The 20,693-nt window shown below is 40.2% G+C and overlaps 1 protein-coding gene across 1 annotated transcript in view; it reads right to left on the minus strand.

Annotated features, from left to right (window-relative positions):
• LOC142121503 (uncharacterized) overlaps nucleotides 1-20,693 on the minus strand; it is a 29,597-nt gene that overhangs the window by 6,000 nt on the left and 2,904 nt on the right. The window contains exons 3-4 of the mRNA XM_075194194.1: nucleotides 5,373-5,508; nucleotides 4,695-4,783 (exon numbers count right to left, since the gene is read on the minus strand). Coding sequence (XP_075050295.1) covers nucleotides 4,695-4,783; nucleotides 5,373-5,508 — 225 coding nt within the window. The remainder of the gene's footprint in view (nucleotides 1-4,694; nucleotides 4,784-5,372; nucleotides 5,509-20,693) is intronic.

Raw genomic sequence — 20,693 nt, forward strand, 5'->3', positions numbered from 1 at the left:
AAAAACTGCTAGTACGCGCTGCCCTCTCAATTATCCTAAACATCAAATTGTAAATAGGTGTAAAGATATGCCAGATATCGTTGCAGTTACATCGCACTACTAAAGTGCAAAGTTAATGGGAGTGAATCCAAAAACAGTGTTCATATCGTATTTAGGATAATATACCTTAAAGGTATCTATAGATCGGACAAATGACAAGAGTTCTGTATATCTGAAAACCTTAAATGAAACCAATTCTGTATATTACTAAAAACAGTATGTCTTTATTATTGATGTTTTCCCCACAACATATAGTCTCAAATACCACCTATAGCGTAAGCCTCATATTATGTTAATGTAGGTGAGTTTCCCCTACTATAAAGAATTGGATCTAATCAATTATGCATACTGTTAAAAACATGTCCTCATGACTTGATATCTTCCGTATAACACAAAGTTTTAATTATATCACTCATAGTGGAAGTCTCACATTACGTCATTGAAGGGGAGGTTCCCCTACTATAAAGGATTGGTCACCGGGCCAACTCAGGTTTGCCTTGAGAAAGCTCAGTGTAGTGAAACGCGCGTCGGCATCTCACGCGCTGCTCCTCTCTCCTCATTATCATTTTGCTATACAAATCTATTAGGAGGTGTAATAGATAGGCAGGGAGTGGGGCCGAATGGAAGGGTTAATATCAACTTGCTGTAACATATGACCAGTTATTAGCTCATGGAATAGGTTTATCAGGATTCCGGTCCATTGAAAGCCTAATGGATACATGCAGCACAGCTAGATATTGCTGAGATAATTCAACCTTTCACTCGGCTCCGTTTCATTCTAATTTAGGGGCACAATTTGTGCCAACACGACTCATAAGACAGTGCATTCAAACGTACTGTATTTAAACATACAATTATCAAGAAACATAAGGGCAACACCTTGATTATGCACTTCTTAAACTAAGAGTCGCTAAGAGAATTCAGCTGATCTCCCGTAATACAATTCAGCTACATTTTATATATGCTGACATTGACTGTGGTATCAGCTAAACCCACAGTTTTCGTTGAATGTTTGTATACTCTCACCTTGAGAAAGGGAGATTGCTAACAGCAAAGTCTCTTTACGATATGAACACTGTTTTTGGATTCACTCCCATTAACTTTGCACTTTTGTAGTGCGATGTAACTGCAACGATATCTGGCATATCTTTACACCTATTTACAATTTGATGTTTAGGATAATTGAGAGGGCAGCGCGTACTAGCAGTTTTTGCTAGTCTTAACAGTTTACATAAAATTCACTTCTTCGGTTATAGGCTACATTTTCAACTTTTAATATTTCACTGGTCTACATAATGTAACAACATATCTTTTAATGTATACTAATAAACTTTAAGTATGTTTTATATTTACTATGTCCTGAGAGTGCCCCAATGAAGACACATCGTTTTTTTGTTCATTTGAATATCTGGTTTATTGTGTGGGTGCATCATCTCTAGGTTTAATGGCTGCCTAATAATAAATATAGACAGATATAGCAGCGCAACAACCAGATCCTAGAGAAAGATTTTTCCTGGTGCGATAAAGATGTGTTTTGTTAATCTTTAGATAGAGGACTACGTTATATATTTAAATGTAATGTCTCTGGATTGTAACCTTACTTGTTTAAACAACTTCTGCTGTAAGGCCACAGAACAAAATACCTGTCCCTAATTGTATTAAAAGCAAATCATCTGCTATCTGTGAAAAAGGTAAACACAGAAAAGGACCAATCAGGCAGGTCCTGGAACTCCAAGAAAGGTCATTTCTGCCTTTAAATACCAACTTCAGAGAACAGCAAATGGGCATTCACTACCCCGTAGTAGCTGAAGTCAGGCTGGCGTTAGATTCAGATCTCTGCCAGTAGACAGGGCAGGGACAATCAGTCCCTGGAGTACTGCCTTTGCCCTGATCTACCTCTTCAGGACTTGTGGCGCGGAGTGTCCTCCAGAAGTGGAGTTACAGTGACTCAGGTTCGCTGCCTTGCTGGTAGCCTCAAAGGATAGAGGAGGAGAAGCTTGGATGGATAGACAGCAGTCCCTGAGAGTGACTAGGATACTGGTGAGGTGTTCATTATACCATCTATGTTGTCTGTGCCAGACTGTAGTGTTATTTGTTGCAGCTTATTATTTAAACATGTTCATTGCTGTCTGGTGCTACCATTTTGTTAAATAATCTTCTTTATTTAATTTTGGATATTTGCATGGTTGATTTTGAACCTTGGATAGGTACCAGGTAGACCAGCTGTGTGGCACAGAGGGTTACATTAAACCTGGTATCTTCATAGAGCCCCAATGCATTACAAGACTGGTGATGTTGGAGAGTTTCCGCACACATCCAGGAGGTCCCTGTTCTGTTGGCTGGGAGCAGGGATTATTGCTAAATTAAAAAGAAAATTGTAACATACATTCATTTTTGCTTTAAGAAATGCAAACAAAATAACCATTTGAAACTACAGTCCGTTTATGCAGCTACAGGGAGAATATCAACTTTTAGCCAAAATTCATTTAAAAATAGACCTATATAGCTTGGCTTGTATACCCCTTTATGTAAGAGAGAAAACATCACATGCTATTTCTATGTCAGCCAAAAAAAAAAAAAAGCGCTTCCATTAACACTACATTCCACATTTTATTGCCCTTATTGTTAGACTTCAAAAGTTTTGTTTTGTTCTTTTTTGTACATTTATTTCTACTCTCAAAACACCAATATGAAATTGCTGCAACAAAACATAATCACCACAGAGACATCTGTTTACTGGTGGGGAAACACATTAACTTTCAACGAGAACTAAAAAAAAGTAAATTATGTTACTCATATAACTTATTTTTAGCCTCAAATTTTCATTTTCTGTTTTTAATCACTCCTAGATCAAATGCAAACTAGATCTAATAGTGACTGAAATAGCAGCCACTATTAGATTTATGGGAGCGTGGTAGAGGATATCCAATTCATCTACTCAAGGTCCAGACATAACTACTAGGGGGAATGACCTTACTTGCATCACTAGGGGGACTTCCCACCACAATTACTGTAACACAATTGCATGTCATTGATTGGACAGTCAACATGTTTTGTTCAGCCAAACATAGGTCTCTATGCGTTCTGGTGATTTTTCCTGACCAAAGAACTACTGTAGCTGTACATTTTAACCTTCCACATGTCCTAGCTTTGTATCATTAGACTGAACAGGTAATTTGAGAACATGATCTAGACTTTCAAAATGTATTGGAACACTGAAGCAATACGTTTAGTGTGATGGTCTCTTAGGGAGACTGGAGTTTGGAAGGAATGCACCCTCAAACTCTATAAACAAAGTTACCGCCACACAGTATACTCTTTGTTTTAATCTTATCAGATGTAAAAAACGCCAGTGTCTAGACAAACAAAACAAAAAATAAGCCTTTGTATGTATGTGTATATCGGTCCTGTCTGATACCTAAAGTTTGCCATATTGTAGGATTTACACTGCTTTACATAACACAAAAATCTTATTCTAAAAACCATAGCCTATGTATGACCAAATTATGTAATCCCTTACCCCCTTTGCAGAAAATACAAGCTCTAATTTTAAAAGGGAACGTGCATGCATGGTTTTTTTTTATATCTATATCCCACAATTAGTAAACAGAAGGTGTAGACAGATACTCATTTTTTCTCAGGCTTAAACAAACCCTTGTATCTTTTTAACAGGAAGTGTTCACAACAATTCCCTAAATGAGTGCTCCCAAAGAACTGAATTATTTTGTACTAAGCATTAACACTCATGAATGCTGCAGACATTGCCAAAATTGACACCGCAAAGCTAGCCAGTGTCAAAAAGCGTATTTCCTGCACCATCAGTGATCCAGAATGTTTCCCATACTTCACGAAAAAGCATTGAATGTGTGAGATTTATCCCATATGTATACAGCACCGGCATACACTGCAATCAAAAACTACAATGATAACACAAGACTTGATCTTAGCAAACAAGTAAAAATGGCTCCTCTGGCAAGCTTACAATCTGTAGGACAAATGGCAGTTTGGTTCAGGAGGCCAAGTGCTCATATTGGTCCAGCCAGATTACAATGGGAAAAATTGCTTAGTGGGGGCTACATGTTGGTCTGGAAGTCCGAAGGATGTTGGAGTATAGAAAGAGAATTAATGGTTTGTGTTATTTTTGTACAAAAGTGGTATTCAGGAGCAGCATAAGGAGGTTAGGAAATTGATAAGCTGGTGTGAAGCAAAGCCGTACGAGTGAGCGAGTTCCACAGAGCGAGTGCAGCCTGAAGATGTCCCGCAAGCAGATGATGAGTGCTAGAGAGACAAAGGAACCAATGTATGCTGGTCCAGTTTTATTAATGCCTTTATGTGTTATCCCTGGCTGTCCTCCAGATGTTATAGTGAATAGTAAAGAAATGGGCAAGCGAGAGTCCACATTTATCTTTTCATACTTACCCTTAACACATTGGCTGACTTTTCAATATACACAACTAGGTTGGTCAGAAATAAACAAATATGCTTCGCTTGCCCAATAAAATACAGCTGAAACGTTTGTAACAATTTACAAAGCACCTTATTAATTAGGGGAGGATTATAAAAACAGTGAGGAGCTCACACAAAGTTCAAAGTTGTGCATACATGGTGCTTGGGTGCAAGTGAAAAACTACACACGTGTACACGTATGATCATACCTTTTCCACAGGGTGGACAAAACTTGGAAGCCGTCTCGTTAGAGAAATAGCCAGGTTGGCAGGACTGGCACGTCACACTTCCTGTTGTGCTGCATGATAAATGGTAGAAACACATTGATTACAATTATTTCGTAGTTTGCAGTATCACATCCACATAAACAAGGGTTCTAAAACAGCTAGTGGGTTAGGCTGAGCCCCATAATATATACAGAATATACTGTGCACAGCCTGTAACAAACAGTAAAGCATTATAACAAGAAATCCAATAAGAATTCAAAACTGAACCATGCGCGCCAAAGCGAACTCTCAAACCTAATCTGGGCCCCCAAAAAAGTTATAAGCACCCATAAACAGACAAGTTTTTAAGATGAAGACGGATCTGGTAAAATAATAAATTTTAAAAAGCAACTGGACTAACTTATGTAAAGAATGTTAATTGAAGGCAAGACAATCTAAGTTCTAAAATGTAACTTGCTTTATGCAAAGGAATTATAAAGAATTGTAATTTTTACGTGGAGTATTGCAACAATTTATGTTCACTGTATGTGAATTTTTGTTGGCTTTTGCCATCATCAGTGTTTAACTATGAAACTGAATTGTTCATCTTAACATGAATAGTAATAATAAAGCCACACCAAAAAGTTAAATTGTATACATAACAATTAACATGTTCCTTACTTAGCATAAAACCCACGTGGACACGGCAGGCATGTCACCTGACTGGTTTGGGGCTGGTAAAAACCAGACGCACAAGACAAGCAATCCAATGTGTTTGTGCAGAAGCCACTGGAACAGCAGTAACAGGACTCTGTATCTGTAGGGAAAGAGAGAATTAGTTTATGAGTATACTGTGTGTACACCACACACACACACACACACACACACCTACTACATATGGGACAAGCAGAACACATCTGCTTAGAACTAGGAAGACTGCAATAGGCAGAGCTTGCTCTATGTGGCACAAGATCCACTCTTCTAAATCAGCTTTCACAACCCTACACAAACTCAACATCCCTGCTCTTGCCAATTTTTTGGGTCTTGACTTGTACTCGTGGGTTAAAAAAAAATAACATTTATATACAATTTTTAGACCTGGTATGCCGGCAGCGGTAACCACAAGCACCGGACCCTCCTAAAAGGTAGGCGGGTTTCAGATATATAATTGGACAAATCAAATATAAAATTATTCTACTAACATACAAGGCCGTCAACAAAATTGCACAGACATACATTTCCTCATTTGTCTCAAAATATCTCCCAAATCGACACCCCCGTTCTGCACAAGATCTGCGTCTCTCTTCCACTCTCATCACATTCTCCCATTCCCGGTTACAGGACTTTTTCCGGGCTGCACCCACTTTGTGGAATTCCCTCCCTCGCACAGTTAGACTTTCCTCTAGTCTTCCAAACCTTTAAGCGTTCACTGAAAACCCACCTCTTCAGGCAAGCTTATAATATTCCTCAACCACCACCTTAATCTCCCTAGATTACCCTATTAAAACCCTCTACACAGCTAACACATGACAACAACCCTCTGATCAACATTGCTACACACACAGCCCATTCAATACTTTTACGTTCTAGCTGGTCCATTGTGCAATATGATGTAGCACATGCCCTTGTGTTTCTAACTCCCATTGTCCTATAGATTGTAAGCAGGATTCTCTTACCTCTCTGTCTGTATGTATTACCCAGTATTGTTTTATTTATGTTTGTTCCCAATTGTAAAGCGCTATGGAATCTGCTGGCGCTATATAAATAAATGATGATGATGATGCGTCTGGAGAATGAGGTTTCAGTCTTTATGTTGATGACGTCTATTATCCATTGAACCTTCCTGCTCAAGGAATCAGTGGGTGGATCCCTGTTGCTTTGGTTGAAGTCTTCCTTTCGGCCCATTTGTTATAGTTGTGGCCAACCCACTATCTTTATTCTTATGGTCCCAAATTTGTTGTGACGGTAAAGCACTGTGTGTGGGTGTTCTGGATTTGTGCGAGTGTGAGCTCTACACCGATAAGTGTGCTGCTTACTGCACAATGAAGGAATAAGTGTGCAATACAACCAGTTATCACAAACAGTGATAGAACCCAGTATTTTATCCAGCCACACCATGGTATGGTGTTTTGTACGTCCTCCAGGCTGAAACATGTCAGACAGAGCATATACAGTATAAGATGTATTTGGGTGGTTTTTGAGATTTTCCAATTTCCTAGAATGAGCCAGACATTTATAAACAATAGGCATAACGGAAAATGTTCTCACTAATGTCCTTCAACCACAGAGTTTGTTTTTCTAGCGAGCAAAAATCTGATGAAGGATAACTTGTGTGCGATGTAGAGAGACTATATCGGCTCATTGTTATACAAATCCATTTACTGCACAGCATAGCAACACAGGCCCAGTGGTGGAAGTGGGGGTGTATACGGTGGTATGTCATTCCGTCACTTCTCCTACTGCCTTCATTGTAACACTATCACATTCCAGTCACTTACATTATATATACAGTATATACAGTGGTAGAAGTGGAGGTGTATACGGTGGTATGTCATACCGTCACTTCTCCTACTGCCTTCATTGTAACACTATCACATTCCAGTCACTTACATTATATATACAGTATATACAGTGGTAGAAGTGGGGGTGTATACAGTGGTATGTCATTCCGTCACTTCTCTTACTGCCTTCATTGTAACACTATCACATTCCAGTCACTTACATTATATATACAGTATATACAGTGGTAGAAGTGGAGGTGTATACGGTGGTATGTCATACCATCACTTCTCCTACTGCCTTCATTGTAACACTATCACATTCCAGTCACTTACATTATATATACAGTATATACAGTGGTAGAAGTGGGGTGTATACGGTGGTATGTCATACCGCCACTTCTCCTACTGCCTTCATTGTAACACTATCACATTCCAGTCACTTACATTATATATACAGTATATACAGTGGGGGTGTATACGGTGATATGTCATACCATCACTTCTCCTACTGCCTTCATTGTAACACTATCACATTCCAGTCACTTACATTATATATACAGTATATACAGTGGTAGAAGTGGGGTGTATACGGTGGTATGTCATACCATCACTTCTCCTACTGCCTTCATTGTAACACTATCACATTCCAGTCACTTACATTATATATACAGTATATACAGTGGTAGAAGTGGGGTGTATACGGTGGTATGTCATTCCGTCACTTCTCCTACTGCCTTCATTGTAACACTATCACATTCCAGTCACTTACATTATATATACAGTATATACAGTGGTAGAAGTGGAGGTGTATACGGTGGTATGTCATACCGTCACTTCTCCTACTGCCTTCATTGTAACACTATCACATTCCAGTCACTTACATTATATATACAGTATATACAGTGGTAGAAGTGGGGGTGTATACAGTGGTATGTCATTCCGTCACTTCTCTTACTGCCTTCATTGTAACACTATCACATTCCAGTCACTTACATTATATATACAGTATATACAGTGGTAGAAGTGGAGGTGTATACGGTGGTATGTCATACCATCACTTCTCCTACTGCCTTCATTGTAACACTATCACATTCCAGTCACTTACATTATATATACAGTATATACAGTGGTAGAAGTGGAGGTGTATACGGTGCTATGTCATTCCGTCACTTCTCCTACTGCCTTCATTGTAACACTATCACATTCCAGTCACTTACAATATATATACAGTATATACAGTGGTAGAAGTGGGGTGTATACGGTGGTATGTCATACCGTCACTTCTCCTACTGTCTTCATTGTAACACTATCACATTCCAGTCACTTACATTATATATACAGTATATACAGTGGTAGAAGTGGGGGTGTATACGGGGGTATGTCATACCGCTACTTCTCCTACTGCCTTCATTGTAACACTATCACATTCCAGTCACTTACATTATATATACAGTATATACAGTGGTAGAAGTGGAGGTGTATACAGTGGTATGTCATACCGCCACTTCTCCTACTGCCTTCATTGTAACACTATCACATTCCAGTCACTTACATTATATATACAGTATATACAGTGGTAGAAGTGGGGGTGTATACGGTGATATGTCATACCATCACTTCTCCTACTGCCTTCATTGTAACACTATCACATTCCAGTCACTTACATTATATATACAGTATATACAGTGGTAGAAGTGGGGTGTATACGGTGGTATGTCATACCATCACTTCTCCTACTGCCTTCATTGTAACACTATCACATTCCAGTCACTTACATTATATATACAGTATATACAGTGGTAGAAGTGGGGTGTATACGGTGGTATGTCATTCCGTCACTTCTCCTACTGCCTTCATTGTAACACTATCACATTCCAGTCACTTACATTATATATACAGTATATACAGTGGTAGAAGTGGAGGTGTATACAGTGGTATGTCATACCGTCACTTCTCCTACTGCCTTCATTGTAACACTATCACATTCCAGTCACTTACATTATATATACAGTATATACAGTGGTAGAAGTGGGGTGTATACAGTGGTATGTCATACCGTCACTTCTCCTACTGCCTTCATTGTAACACTATCACATTCCAGTCACTTACATTATATATACAGTATATACAGTGGTAGAAGTGGGGTGTATACGGTGGTATGTCATACCGTCACTTCTCCTACTGCCTTCATTGTAACACTATCACATTCCAGTCACTTACATTATATATACAGTATATACAGTGGTAGAAGTGGGGTGTATACGGTGGTATGTCATACCATCACTTCTCCTACTGCCTTCATTGTAACACTATCACATTCCAGTCACTTACATTATATATACAGTATATACAGTGGTAGAAGTGGGGTGTATACGGTGGTATGTCATACCATCACTTCTCCTACTGCCTTCATTGTAACACTATCACATTCCAGTCACTTACATTATATATACAGTATATACAGTGGTAGAAGTGGGGTGTATACGGTGGTATGTCATACCGCCACTTCTCCTACTGCCTTCATTGTAACACTATCACATTCCAGTCACTTACATTATATATACAGTATATACAGTGGTAGAAGTGGGGTGTATACGGTGGTATGTCATACCGCCACTTCTCCTACTGCCTTCATTGTAACACTATCACATTCCAGTCACTTACATTATATATACAGTATATACAGTGGTAGAAGTGGGGGTGTATACGGTGGTATGTCATACCGCCACTTCTCCTACTGCCTTCATTGTAACACTATCACATTCCAGTCACTTACATTATATATACAGTATATACAGTGGTAGAAGTGGGGTGTATACGGTGGTATGTCATACCGCCACTTCTCCTACTGCCGTCATTGTAACACTATCACATTCCAGTCACTTACATTATATATACAGTATATACAGTGGTAGAAGTGGGGTGTATACAGTGGTATGTCATACCGTCACTTCTCCTACTGCCTTCATTGTAACACTATCACATTCCAGTCACTTACATTATATATACAGTATATACAGTGGTAGAAGTGGGGTGTATACGGTGGTATGTCATACCGCCACTTCTCCTACTGCCGTCATTGTAACACTATCACATTCCAGTCACTTACATTATATATACAGTATATACAGTGGTAGAAGTGGGGGTGTATACAGTGGTATGTCATACCGCCACTTCTCCTACTGCCTTCATTGTAACACTATCACATTCCAGTCACTTACATTATATATACAGTATATACAGTGGTAGAAGTGGGGTGTATACAGTGGTATGTCATACCGCCACTTCTCCTACTGCCTTCATTGTAACACTATCACATTCCAGTCACTTACATTATATATACAGTATATACAGTGGTAGAAGTGGGGGTGTATACGGTGGTATGTCATACCGCCACTTCTCCTACTGCCGTCATTGTAACACTATCACATTCCAGTCACTTACATTATATATACAGTATATACAGTGGTAGAAGTGGGGGTGTATACGGTGGTATGTCATACTGCCACTTCTCCTACTGCCTTCATTGTAACACTATCACATTCCAGTCACTTACATTATATATACAGTATATACAGTGGTAGAAGTGGGGTGTATAGGGTGGTATGTCATACCGTCACTTCTCCTACTGCCTTCATTGTAACACTATCACATTCCAGTCACTTACATTATATACACAGTATATACAGTGGTAGAAGTGGGGTGTATACAGTGGTATGTCATACCGCCACTTCTCCTACTGCCGTCATTGTAACACTATCACATTCCAGTCACTTACATTATATATACAGTATATACAGTGGTAGAAGTGGGGGTGTATACAGTGGTATGTCATACCGCCACTTCTCCTACTGCCTTCATTGTAACACTATCACATTCCAGTCACTTACATTATATATACAGTATATACAGTGGTAGAAGTGGGGTGTATACAGTGGTATGTCATACCGCCACTTCTCCTACTGCCTTCATTGTAACACTATCACATTCCAGTCACTTACATTATATATACAGTATATACAGTGGTAGAAGTGGGGTGTATACGGTGGTATGTCATACCGCCACTTCTCCTACTGCCGTCATTGTAACACTATCACATTCCAGTCACTTACATTATATATACAGTATATACAGTGGTAGAAGTGGGGGTGTATACGGTGGTATGTCATACCATCACTTCTCCTACTGCCTTCATTGTAACACTATCACATTCCAGTCACTTACATTATATATACAGTATATACAGTGGTAGAAGTGGGGTGTATAGGGTGGTATGTCATACCGTCACTTCTCCTACTGCCTTCATTGTAACACTATCACATTCCAGTCACTTACATTATATACACAGTATATACAGTGGTAGAAGTGGGGTGTATACAGTGGTATGTCATACCGCCACTTCTCCTACTGCCGTCATTGTAACACTATCACATTCCAGTCACTTACATTATATATACAGTATATACAGTGGTAGAAGTGGGGTGTATAGGGTGGTATGTCATACCGCCACTTCTCCTACTGCCGTCATTGTAACACTATCACATTCCAGTCACTTACATTATACATACAGTATATACAGTGGTAGAAGTGGGGTGTATACGGTGGTATGTCATACCATCACTTCTCCTACTGCCTTCATTGTAACACTATCACATTCCAGTCACTTACATTATATACACAGTATATACAGTGGTAGAAGTGGGGTGTATACAGTGGTATGTCATACCGCCACTTCTCCTACTGCCGTCATTGTAACACTATCACATTCCAGTCACTTACATTATATATACAGTATATACAGTGGTAGAAGTGGGGGTGTATACGGTGGTATGTCATACCGTCACTTCTCCTACTGCCTTCATTGTAACACTATCACATTCCAGTCACTTACATTATATATACAGTATATACAGTGGTAGAAGTGAGGTGTATACAGTGGTGTGTCATCCCGTCACTTCTCATACTGCCTTCATTGTAACACTATCACATTCCAGTCACTTACATTATATATACAGTATATACAGTGGTAGAAGTGGGGTGTATACAGTGGTATGTCATACCGCCACTTCTCCTACTGCCGTCATTGTAACACTATCACATTCCAGTCACTTACATTATATATACAGTATATACAGTGGTAGAAGTGGGGGTGTATACGGTGGTATGTCATACCGCCACTTCTCCTACTGCCTTCATTGTAACACTATCACATTCCAGTCACTTACATTATATATACAGTATATACAGTGGTAGAAGTGGGGTGTATACGGTGGTATGTCATACCGCCACTTCTCCTACTGCCGTCATTGTAACACTATCACATTCCAGTCACTTACATTATATATACAGTATATACAGTGGTAGAAGTGGGGTGTATACGGTGGTATGTCATACCGTCACTTCTCCTACTGCCTTCATTGTAACACTATCACATTCCAGTCACTTACATTATATATACAGTATATACAGTGGTAGAAGTGGGGTGTATACGGTGGTATGTCATACCGTCACTTCTCCTACTGCCTTCATTGTAACACTATCACATTCCAGTCACTTACATTATATATACAGTATATACAGTGGTAGAAGTGGAGGTGTATACAGTAGTATGTCATACCGCCACTTCTCCTACTGCATTCATTGTAACACTATCACATTCCAGTCACTTACATTATATATACAGTATATACAGTGGTAGAAGTGGGGTGTATACAGTGGTATGTCATACCATCACTTCTCCTACTGCCTTCATTGTAACACTATCACATTCCAGTCACATACATTATATATACAGTATATACAGTGGTAGAAGTGGAGGTGTATACAGTAGTATGTCATACCGTCACTTCTCCTACTGCCTTCATTGTAACACTATCACATTCCAGTCACTTACATTATATATACAGTATATACAGTGGTAGAAGTGGGGGTGTATACGGTGGTATGTCATACCGCCACTTCTCCTACTGCCTTCATTGTAACACTATCACATTCCAGTCACTTACATTATATATACAGTATATACAGTGGTAGAAGTGGGGGTGTATACAGTGGTATGTCATACCGTCACTTCTCCTACTGCCTTCATTGTAACACTATCACATTCCAGTCACTTACATTATATATACCATACTTGCCAACTCTCCCGGAATGTCCGGGAGACTCCCGCATTTTGTGAGAGTCTCCCGGGACTCCCGGGCGAGTGTGGCAATCTCCCGAATTCTGCCCACTTCACTAGGAAGTGCCCCACTTCCTAGTGAAGTGGGCAGAATTAGATCCCAAACGCCGCGATTCCCGGTGAATCGCGGCGTTTGGCCCCGCCCCCGCTGTCAAATGACGCAATTTGCGTCATGACGTCACAGGGGGCGGGGCCGAAATGACGCGATTTCGGCCACCCCGCCCCTTCACGCCCCCCCTCCACTGGCTGGCTCCCGGAAGGGAGCTGAAGAAAGTAGGTAAGTATGATATATACAGTATATACAGTGGTAGAAGTGGGGGTGTATACAGTGGTATGTCATACCGTCACTTCTCCTACTGCCTTCATTGTAACACTATCACATTCCAGTCACTTACATTATATATACAGTATATACAGTGGTAGAAGTGGGGGTGTATACAGTGGTATGTCATACCGTCACTTCTCCTACTGCCTTCATTGTAACACTATCACATTCCAGTCACTTACATTATATATACAGTATATACAGTGGTAGAAGTGGGGGTGTATACGGTGGTATGTCATACCGTCACTTCTCCTACTGCCTTCATTGTAACACTATCACATTCCAGTCACTTACATTATATATACAGTATATACAGTGGTAGAAGTGGGGGTGTATACGGTGGTATGTCATACCGCCACTTCTCCTACTGCCTTCATTGTAACACTATCACATTCCAGTCACTTACATTATATATACAGTATATACAGTGGTAGAAGTGGGGGTGTATACAGTGGTATGTCATACCGTCACTTCTCCTACTGCCTTCATTGTAACACTATCACATTCCAGTCACTTACATTATATATACAGTATATACAGTGGTAGAAGTGGGGGTGTATACAGTGGTATGTCATACCGTCACTTCTCCTACTGCCTTCATTGTAACACTATCACATTCCAGTCACTTACATTATATATACAGTATATACAGTGGTAGAAGTGGGGGTGTATACGGTGGTATGTCATACCGTCACTTCTCCTACTGCCTTCATTGTAACACTATCACATGACATTTCTTCACACTGTATATGCCCTTAAATAGTAATTAGACGATGAAGCCTCATGTAGACATGTGCTGCCAGTTATCAGTCTGTATTTTCTTACACAGGATGTCCATTCCTTTTGGGGGGACAATTGAGCAATCACTCGGGGGAGATAATTAGGTAGCCAAGCAGGGACCTCATGCCCAACTTGAAACCACATTTGTGCTTTAGTTGCTAGAGCAGCTTGCAGGTAGCTAGTACTACCGTGTCTGAACTCCTCGCCTCAATTGCTGCTGGTAATACCCCTTTTCTGTAAAGCACGTCTTTATTGAAGGTCAAGGCAGCAAAATAATAGGCATACAGGGCACGAATCTAAATAGTGTCTTTAAAACGTATACTACACTTTACTGCATTAAAATGGCTGCTGTAAATGTGAAAGTTTAATTTTTTTATCTCTTAATAGTGCACACAACCATGGACCAATTAAATAGAGTAGATCACAGGCTTACAATCGAGCAACCCCAGTATGCTTATAACAGCTGGAGAGCCATATCATCATCATCATCCCCATATGTGGTTCAAGTCTGGATTACATGGCCGTATAAAAGTAGATATGAAGTCAGAGCTAGGTAGAAGAGGAGTTAGTTCAATCAATTTAAATGTACATTATAAAAGCTCAACTAGAACAGCAGACCGGGCATGGAGGTGCTAATGGGTACAACATGTACACAAAGTCACCACAGGCAGACTGTCTCCAGTAGTAGCTCTGTGTTTGCTTCAACTGTATGAAGCTCGTAGAGTTTGATAAAGAAACAAGCTGGAGACAAAACAATGGTGCCATATTTTCTAGCCATTTGCCACGAGTTTAGTGTCAACTTAATAGGATTTACTATAATATAAAATTATTAGAGTATATTCAGTCATATCATTATCTTGAAAATGGTAGATATAGCCCTATAGAGTGGAGCGCTTTTGAAAATTAGGAGAGGGGACCAAATTAACAAAAAGGGCAGCCCCTCTAGAAGCAAATGTCAACTATTCCATCAGTCTTGTCCTGCTCAATCTTAGTGATCAATTACATCAACAAGGGCACTGTACCTTCTAATATATTGGCATGATAGATTTGGAGGGGGGGGGGGGGGGAAATTCCTTCTGTAATGACTGGCAATGTGCGCAGCCGGACATGGCGGTCAATGTTCGCGCGCCACACGGCCAGTAATGGAATCTCCCACATAGGTGCTGATGCAGAGTTGGCAGCAAAATGGGAGTAAATTATTCTTAAACAAAAATCTGTAAGCATTTTTCCACCAATATGCAGAGCCGTTGGCATTCCCGATGCCTCTGCATCAGCTGCATATATGCACCTTGATTACAATAAATCATAATCATCGAGTATTTGCAACTGCCTTCTAGTAGGTGCAAAAAAAAAAGTCACCCACGTGTGTATATATATATATATATATATATATATATGCTCTGTCAGATCTGCATAAGCCACATTTGCATCAGCACAACTTTACTGTAACTGTCCAACAATAGAAGTATGGCACAAAGCTTAAGATAGACTCCTAAAACGGCTAGATGAAGGATCATGCCCACCAGCTGTGGGCCATACAGCACATCCCCACCATACCATCACCAGCAAACCCTAGATAAAGCCAGGTACATTATGTTCAATGTCACTTATAGGGGTTTTGCTGCGGAGATATTTTTAAAGATGTAGTCCTATTTTGTCATGGGACATGCACAGGTAAAATTCTTTCCCCAAACATCCGTAAAGTACAGAAGGGAGCGGTCATGGTCCAAAAGCAAATTATGGGTCTGCTGGATAATATAAAATATAATTGCACTGAGGTAGTTGCAAATTTGACACAAACCTTAGTACATTATTTACAATCCAATTTATCTTAAACATGGTGTTTGTGACTGGATTAGTGTATGATGCCAGGTATATTTCACCTAGGTTCCTAACATTTATTTTAACCCCCCCCCCCCCCCCCCCGCTCCCCCCCCCAAAAAAGTGTGTACTGTATGTAAGCTGCTGAAGGGCTATAGGCCTGTTGAAAAGCCAGAAAAGGTCCCTGGGGTTATGGATGGAGAGTGAGGGCAGGCTCCATCCATTGGGCCCACTAACCGGATCTTCCAAGTTATCAATTAATCTGATGGTAATCAGGAGTTGCAGTCTCTCACTGCCTGGGGACAGGGGCTGCAGAGTCTCTGTGAGAGAAAGCCTGATATTTGCCTGTAAGTAACTATGCTGAAACATTTTTGTTTTGTCTTAGTCAGGAGTGAACAGTGTTTAGAGGTGTTTGGAGTTTTCTTTTTGCTGAATTAGACTGCGGCCAGTTGCACAAAATCTTTGGACTTGTATGAACTCTCTCGGCTGCTCTAAACACCATTACTCCAGGATATGGTACCGGGCCCCCCCCTAGCCGGTCACAACTTATGTACACTGTAATTACCAGGCAGTGTTTGTTTGAAACGTAGTTGAAGTTGACATTTGCAGACTGATGAAGAATTATTTACAATGGATATACATCCTGCTCTCCTGCTGGCTGGGTGTGGCTTCTATTCTTCATTGGATCCTTTGTCAACTGAAAGGTGTAAATATGTCAAAGTGTAAAGTGTTGCACAATCAGCTTTTCTGGACACTCCTATCCTAAACATGAGAAGGGAAGCGCTGGATAAACATGGAACCCTGGGGCAGAGTAAACACTGAGCGTTGTCATCGAGAAGAATGCAACATTGTGAAGGCTTAGTAGTGACTCAGCGCACACAACGGTACATTTCTTGCTCATTCATCTCAAAATAGAGGAAAACAAAACAAATAGATACAAAATGGATCTCCGATCTACCCGGTCACATCTGAACCACATGCAGTCCTGCAAAACGCGAGCTAGGCCGACTTCAATGCACTTGGTGAACCTTGTGTCACATGAATCAGTCACATTTCTGTTTCAAAACATGAAATATACTAAGATAATGGATAAAGAAAAAAATATATAATAAAATCACAACAGCTTTAACTCATGGATGCAAATTCTAGACTCATCTCTGAAATTAAATTATGTAATCAAATGTATTGGCTTCATCAATGGAAACAAACGGGTGTTAACCTGGGTAACCAGCCACCTGGTGCATGTCTAGCAAGGGCGGGAATAGAGGTATAGGCGGAGGGAAACATTGCATTTGTTTTTCAAAAGCGGCAGTGATCAGGCTGGTGGACATTTGCAGAGATATAGAGCAAACCCTCCGTGTAGTAGACGTCCTGGTCACATGACACTGCTGCTCCCTTGCCTGACCTCATCGCTTTGCAAAGGCGATATCCCCAGTTTGTCTGGGATGTCAACTCCCACCATATCTCCTCTCAAGAGCATGTCCCATACTCACTACTTACAGACTTATTAGCTATCCCAAACCTTGTGCTAGTTTCATATTTTTTCTTTGGAATATCAGGGGGTAAATGTATCAAGCTGCGATTTTCCAGTAGGTTTTGAAAAGTGGAGATGTTGCCTATAGCAACCAATCAGATTCTAACTATCATTTAGTAGAATGTACTAAATAAATGAGAGCTAGGATCTGATTGGTTGCCTATAGCCTAACATCTCCACTTTTTCAAACCTGCTGGAAAATCGCAGCTTGATACATTTACCCCTCTCCCCCCCCCCCCCCCCCCCGATATTCAAAAGAAAAATTGATAACCTTGCTGTAACACTTTAGGGTTTTGATACTTTCTAATATGAAACTAGCACAAGGTTTGAAACTTGTACATTGATTCATTTATCCCCCGGACTTTATAAAATGGAGTACTGTAGTTTCTAATATTTTCCCCAACGGGAGTGGTGTGTCCTTTATGTTGCGATAGAAATGTACTTCTCCAATACAAAATTTCCAATCAAAATATCCCACTTTTGAAGGGACACATCCAAATATAGAAAGCTTACAAGTTTTCCAGCCATTTGTACTTTCAAATCGTTCCACTATGGTATCTTATGTATACAGCTTTAATTAGGAGTGTTTTGTTGTTTTTTTTGTCTGTTTGTTTAAAAAGGAGAAGTCCCTATAATTAGATATTGAGATAATTTTGCATTTCATCTTTAGTTGAATCATCCAGCTACGATGATCGTCAAAAGCCCACTTACACACACAATGTTTACCATCATGGAATGCTACCAAAAATAGATACTGACTTCTCACCATTAACACATCAATCACCATTTAACCGACTGTCTAATTAAAATACATTTAAAATTGAAGCTGAAGAGGCTTAAAAGACATGTGATAATAACCTAACACACGTGGGAGTGACACACAGACATGTCTGGACTGGTACGAGCCATGTCCTTGCCCTGCACACTCCATACAAGCAGCCAGGTATAATGTCTAACTATTCCAACACTAGATCAAATGTAGCAAAAATAAATGCCAAAACCTCTTCCACAGATCTAGATCACCTTTTTTACAATGCCGTTATATTATCTCACCCCCACCAGCTACTATGCAGTATGTACAGTTGGATAGATGCAATCATTTTAAAGAGTTTCGAAAGGACACTGTGTGCTGCGGAGACTATGCCTTCCCGGGGTTATAGGAGACCCGGGGGTAAATGTATCAAGCTGAGAGTTTTCTGGCGGGTTTGAAAAACCAATCAGATTCTAGCTATCATTTATTTAGTACATTCTACAAAGTGACAGCTAGACTCTGATTGGTTGCTATAGGCAACATATCCACTTTTCAAACCCGCTGGAAAACTCTCAGCTTCATACATTTACCCCCCCAGTGTCACTGGGCCTTAGAGTACTACAATCCCCATCATGCCATGTTTACTGAAAGGGATTAAAAAATATTTATGGCATTGTCAATACTCCTCTTCAATGTACATTAAACTTCTAAACCCCAGAAAATAAGACTAGATCATAAGAATTACGTCCAACAAGCAGAATAGGGTTTTTATAGTGATGCTGTGCAATACTTAAAAATAGGGATATCTACAAGGACAAATCTTTAAACTTGTGTTGCCCCTGCAAATTAGGGACAAATTGGCAACTCTGTAGTTGCCATGGGGCAAGGTCGTTGCAGATATCAGTGGGGGAATCAAGGGAATAATCTGTCACTTTCATGTGTCCCCGGCAGGGCCGGATTAAGGGAAAGGAGGCCCCTGGGCTAAGGGGGCCTCCATTCCCCCGTGATCCGAGCTCCCCCCCCCCCCCACATGCCTCCTTCTCCGTTGCGCTGTACTCTCTTTACTGAGGAGATCTCGTGAGAGTGAGACTCACAAGATCTCCTCAGTAAGAAGACTACAGCGCGCCGGGGAAGGACCGCAGTGAAAGTGCTCAGCAGCACTGATCAAGCCGGGGGCGCCCCCGACCGATCAATACTGCTGCTGAGCACTTTCAAGGGCCCCCTGGATGCCATAGGCCCCTGGGCTGTAAGCCCAGTTAGCCCTATGGTTAATCCGGCCCTGTTCCCCGTATGTGTTGTATGTCACCAATTGATTTGGTTTCACCAATAATCCCAAATAAATAAACTAACAATAACCTTCACTATCACATAGCTGTATCAAGAACGTATCAGAACTAAACATATTTAAGATAACGCTGGGATATTGGGTTTTTCCCCTATATACAGCAGGCTTACGGAATCCAGTAAGGGACATATATACAATGAGTCTCTTTAGCCTCGTGTAAAACGCAGAGAACAAACAATACCATGAACAGAACTCCATATCAAACACAAAGAGAATGTCAGACATCTCAAGTTCTGTAAAAGGTATGTGATCATTTACATAGAAATCTATGAATGCCATAAGTAGTTCATTTATATAAGGAAACTTGTAGTTTTGGTTTCCTTGAAGAGGGGACCAAACTATTAGGAAACCAGGCAAACAGTTTTATTCACTATGTTGCACAAATGGATCTGAATTACAGATAAATTTACCAGCAAATTGAGGAGTGTTGGAAAAGGCTTAATAAGATATGAGGTCTGGGGATAATTTACAACGTACTATTATCATTTACCCTAATCTACTTAACGGGTGTGCGGTTTTACCACTAAGTGCGATATGTTGCCCTGCATTCACTGGAGCGATCTACGAATCACTAATACCCCTGAAAGCAGAAAGATGCATTTTGTGTTTGAAGTCAGTAACACAAGTACGGAGAGTTCTCATAATAGTCACTGACAGGTGTATAGAAATCCCATAGGTTTCCCATTCACAAGCACACATAAACCTTGCATATTATGGTACTGATCGCTAATTTAACAAAACTGCAGCCATAAAATTGGGTCAATTAA

This window comes from Mixophyes fleayi, chromosome 1 (genome assembly GCF_038048845.1).
Source record: "Mixophyes fleayi isolate aMixFle1 chromosome 1, aMixFle1.hap1, whole genome shotgun sequence".
Taxonomy (NCBI): Eukaryota; Metazoa; Chordata; class Amphibia; order Anura; family Limnodynastidae; genus Mixophyes; species Mixophyes fleayi.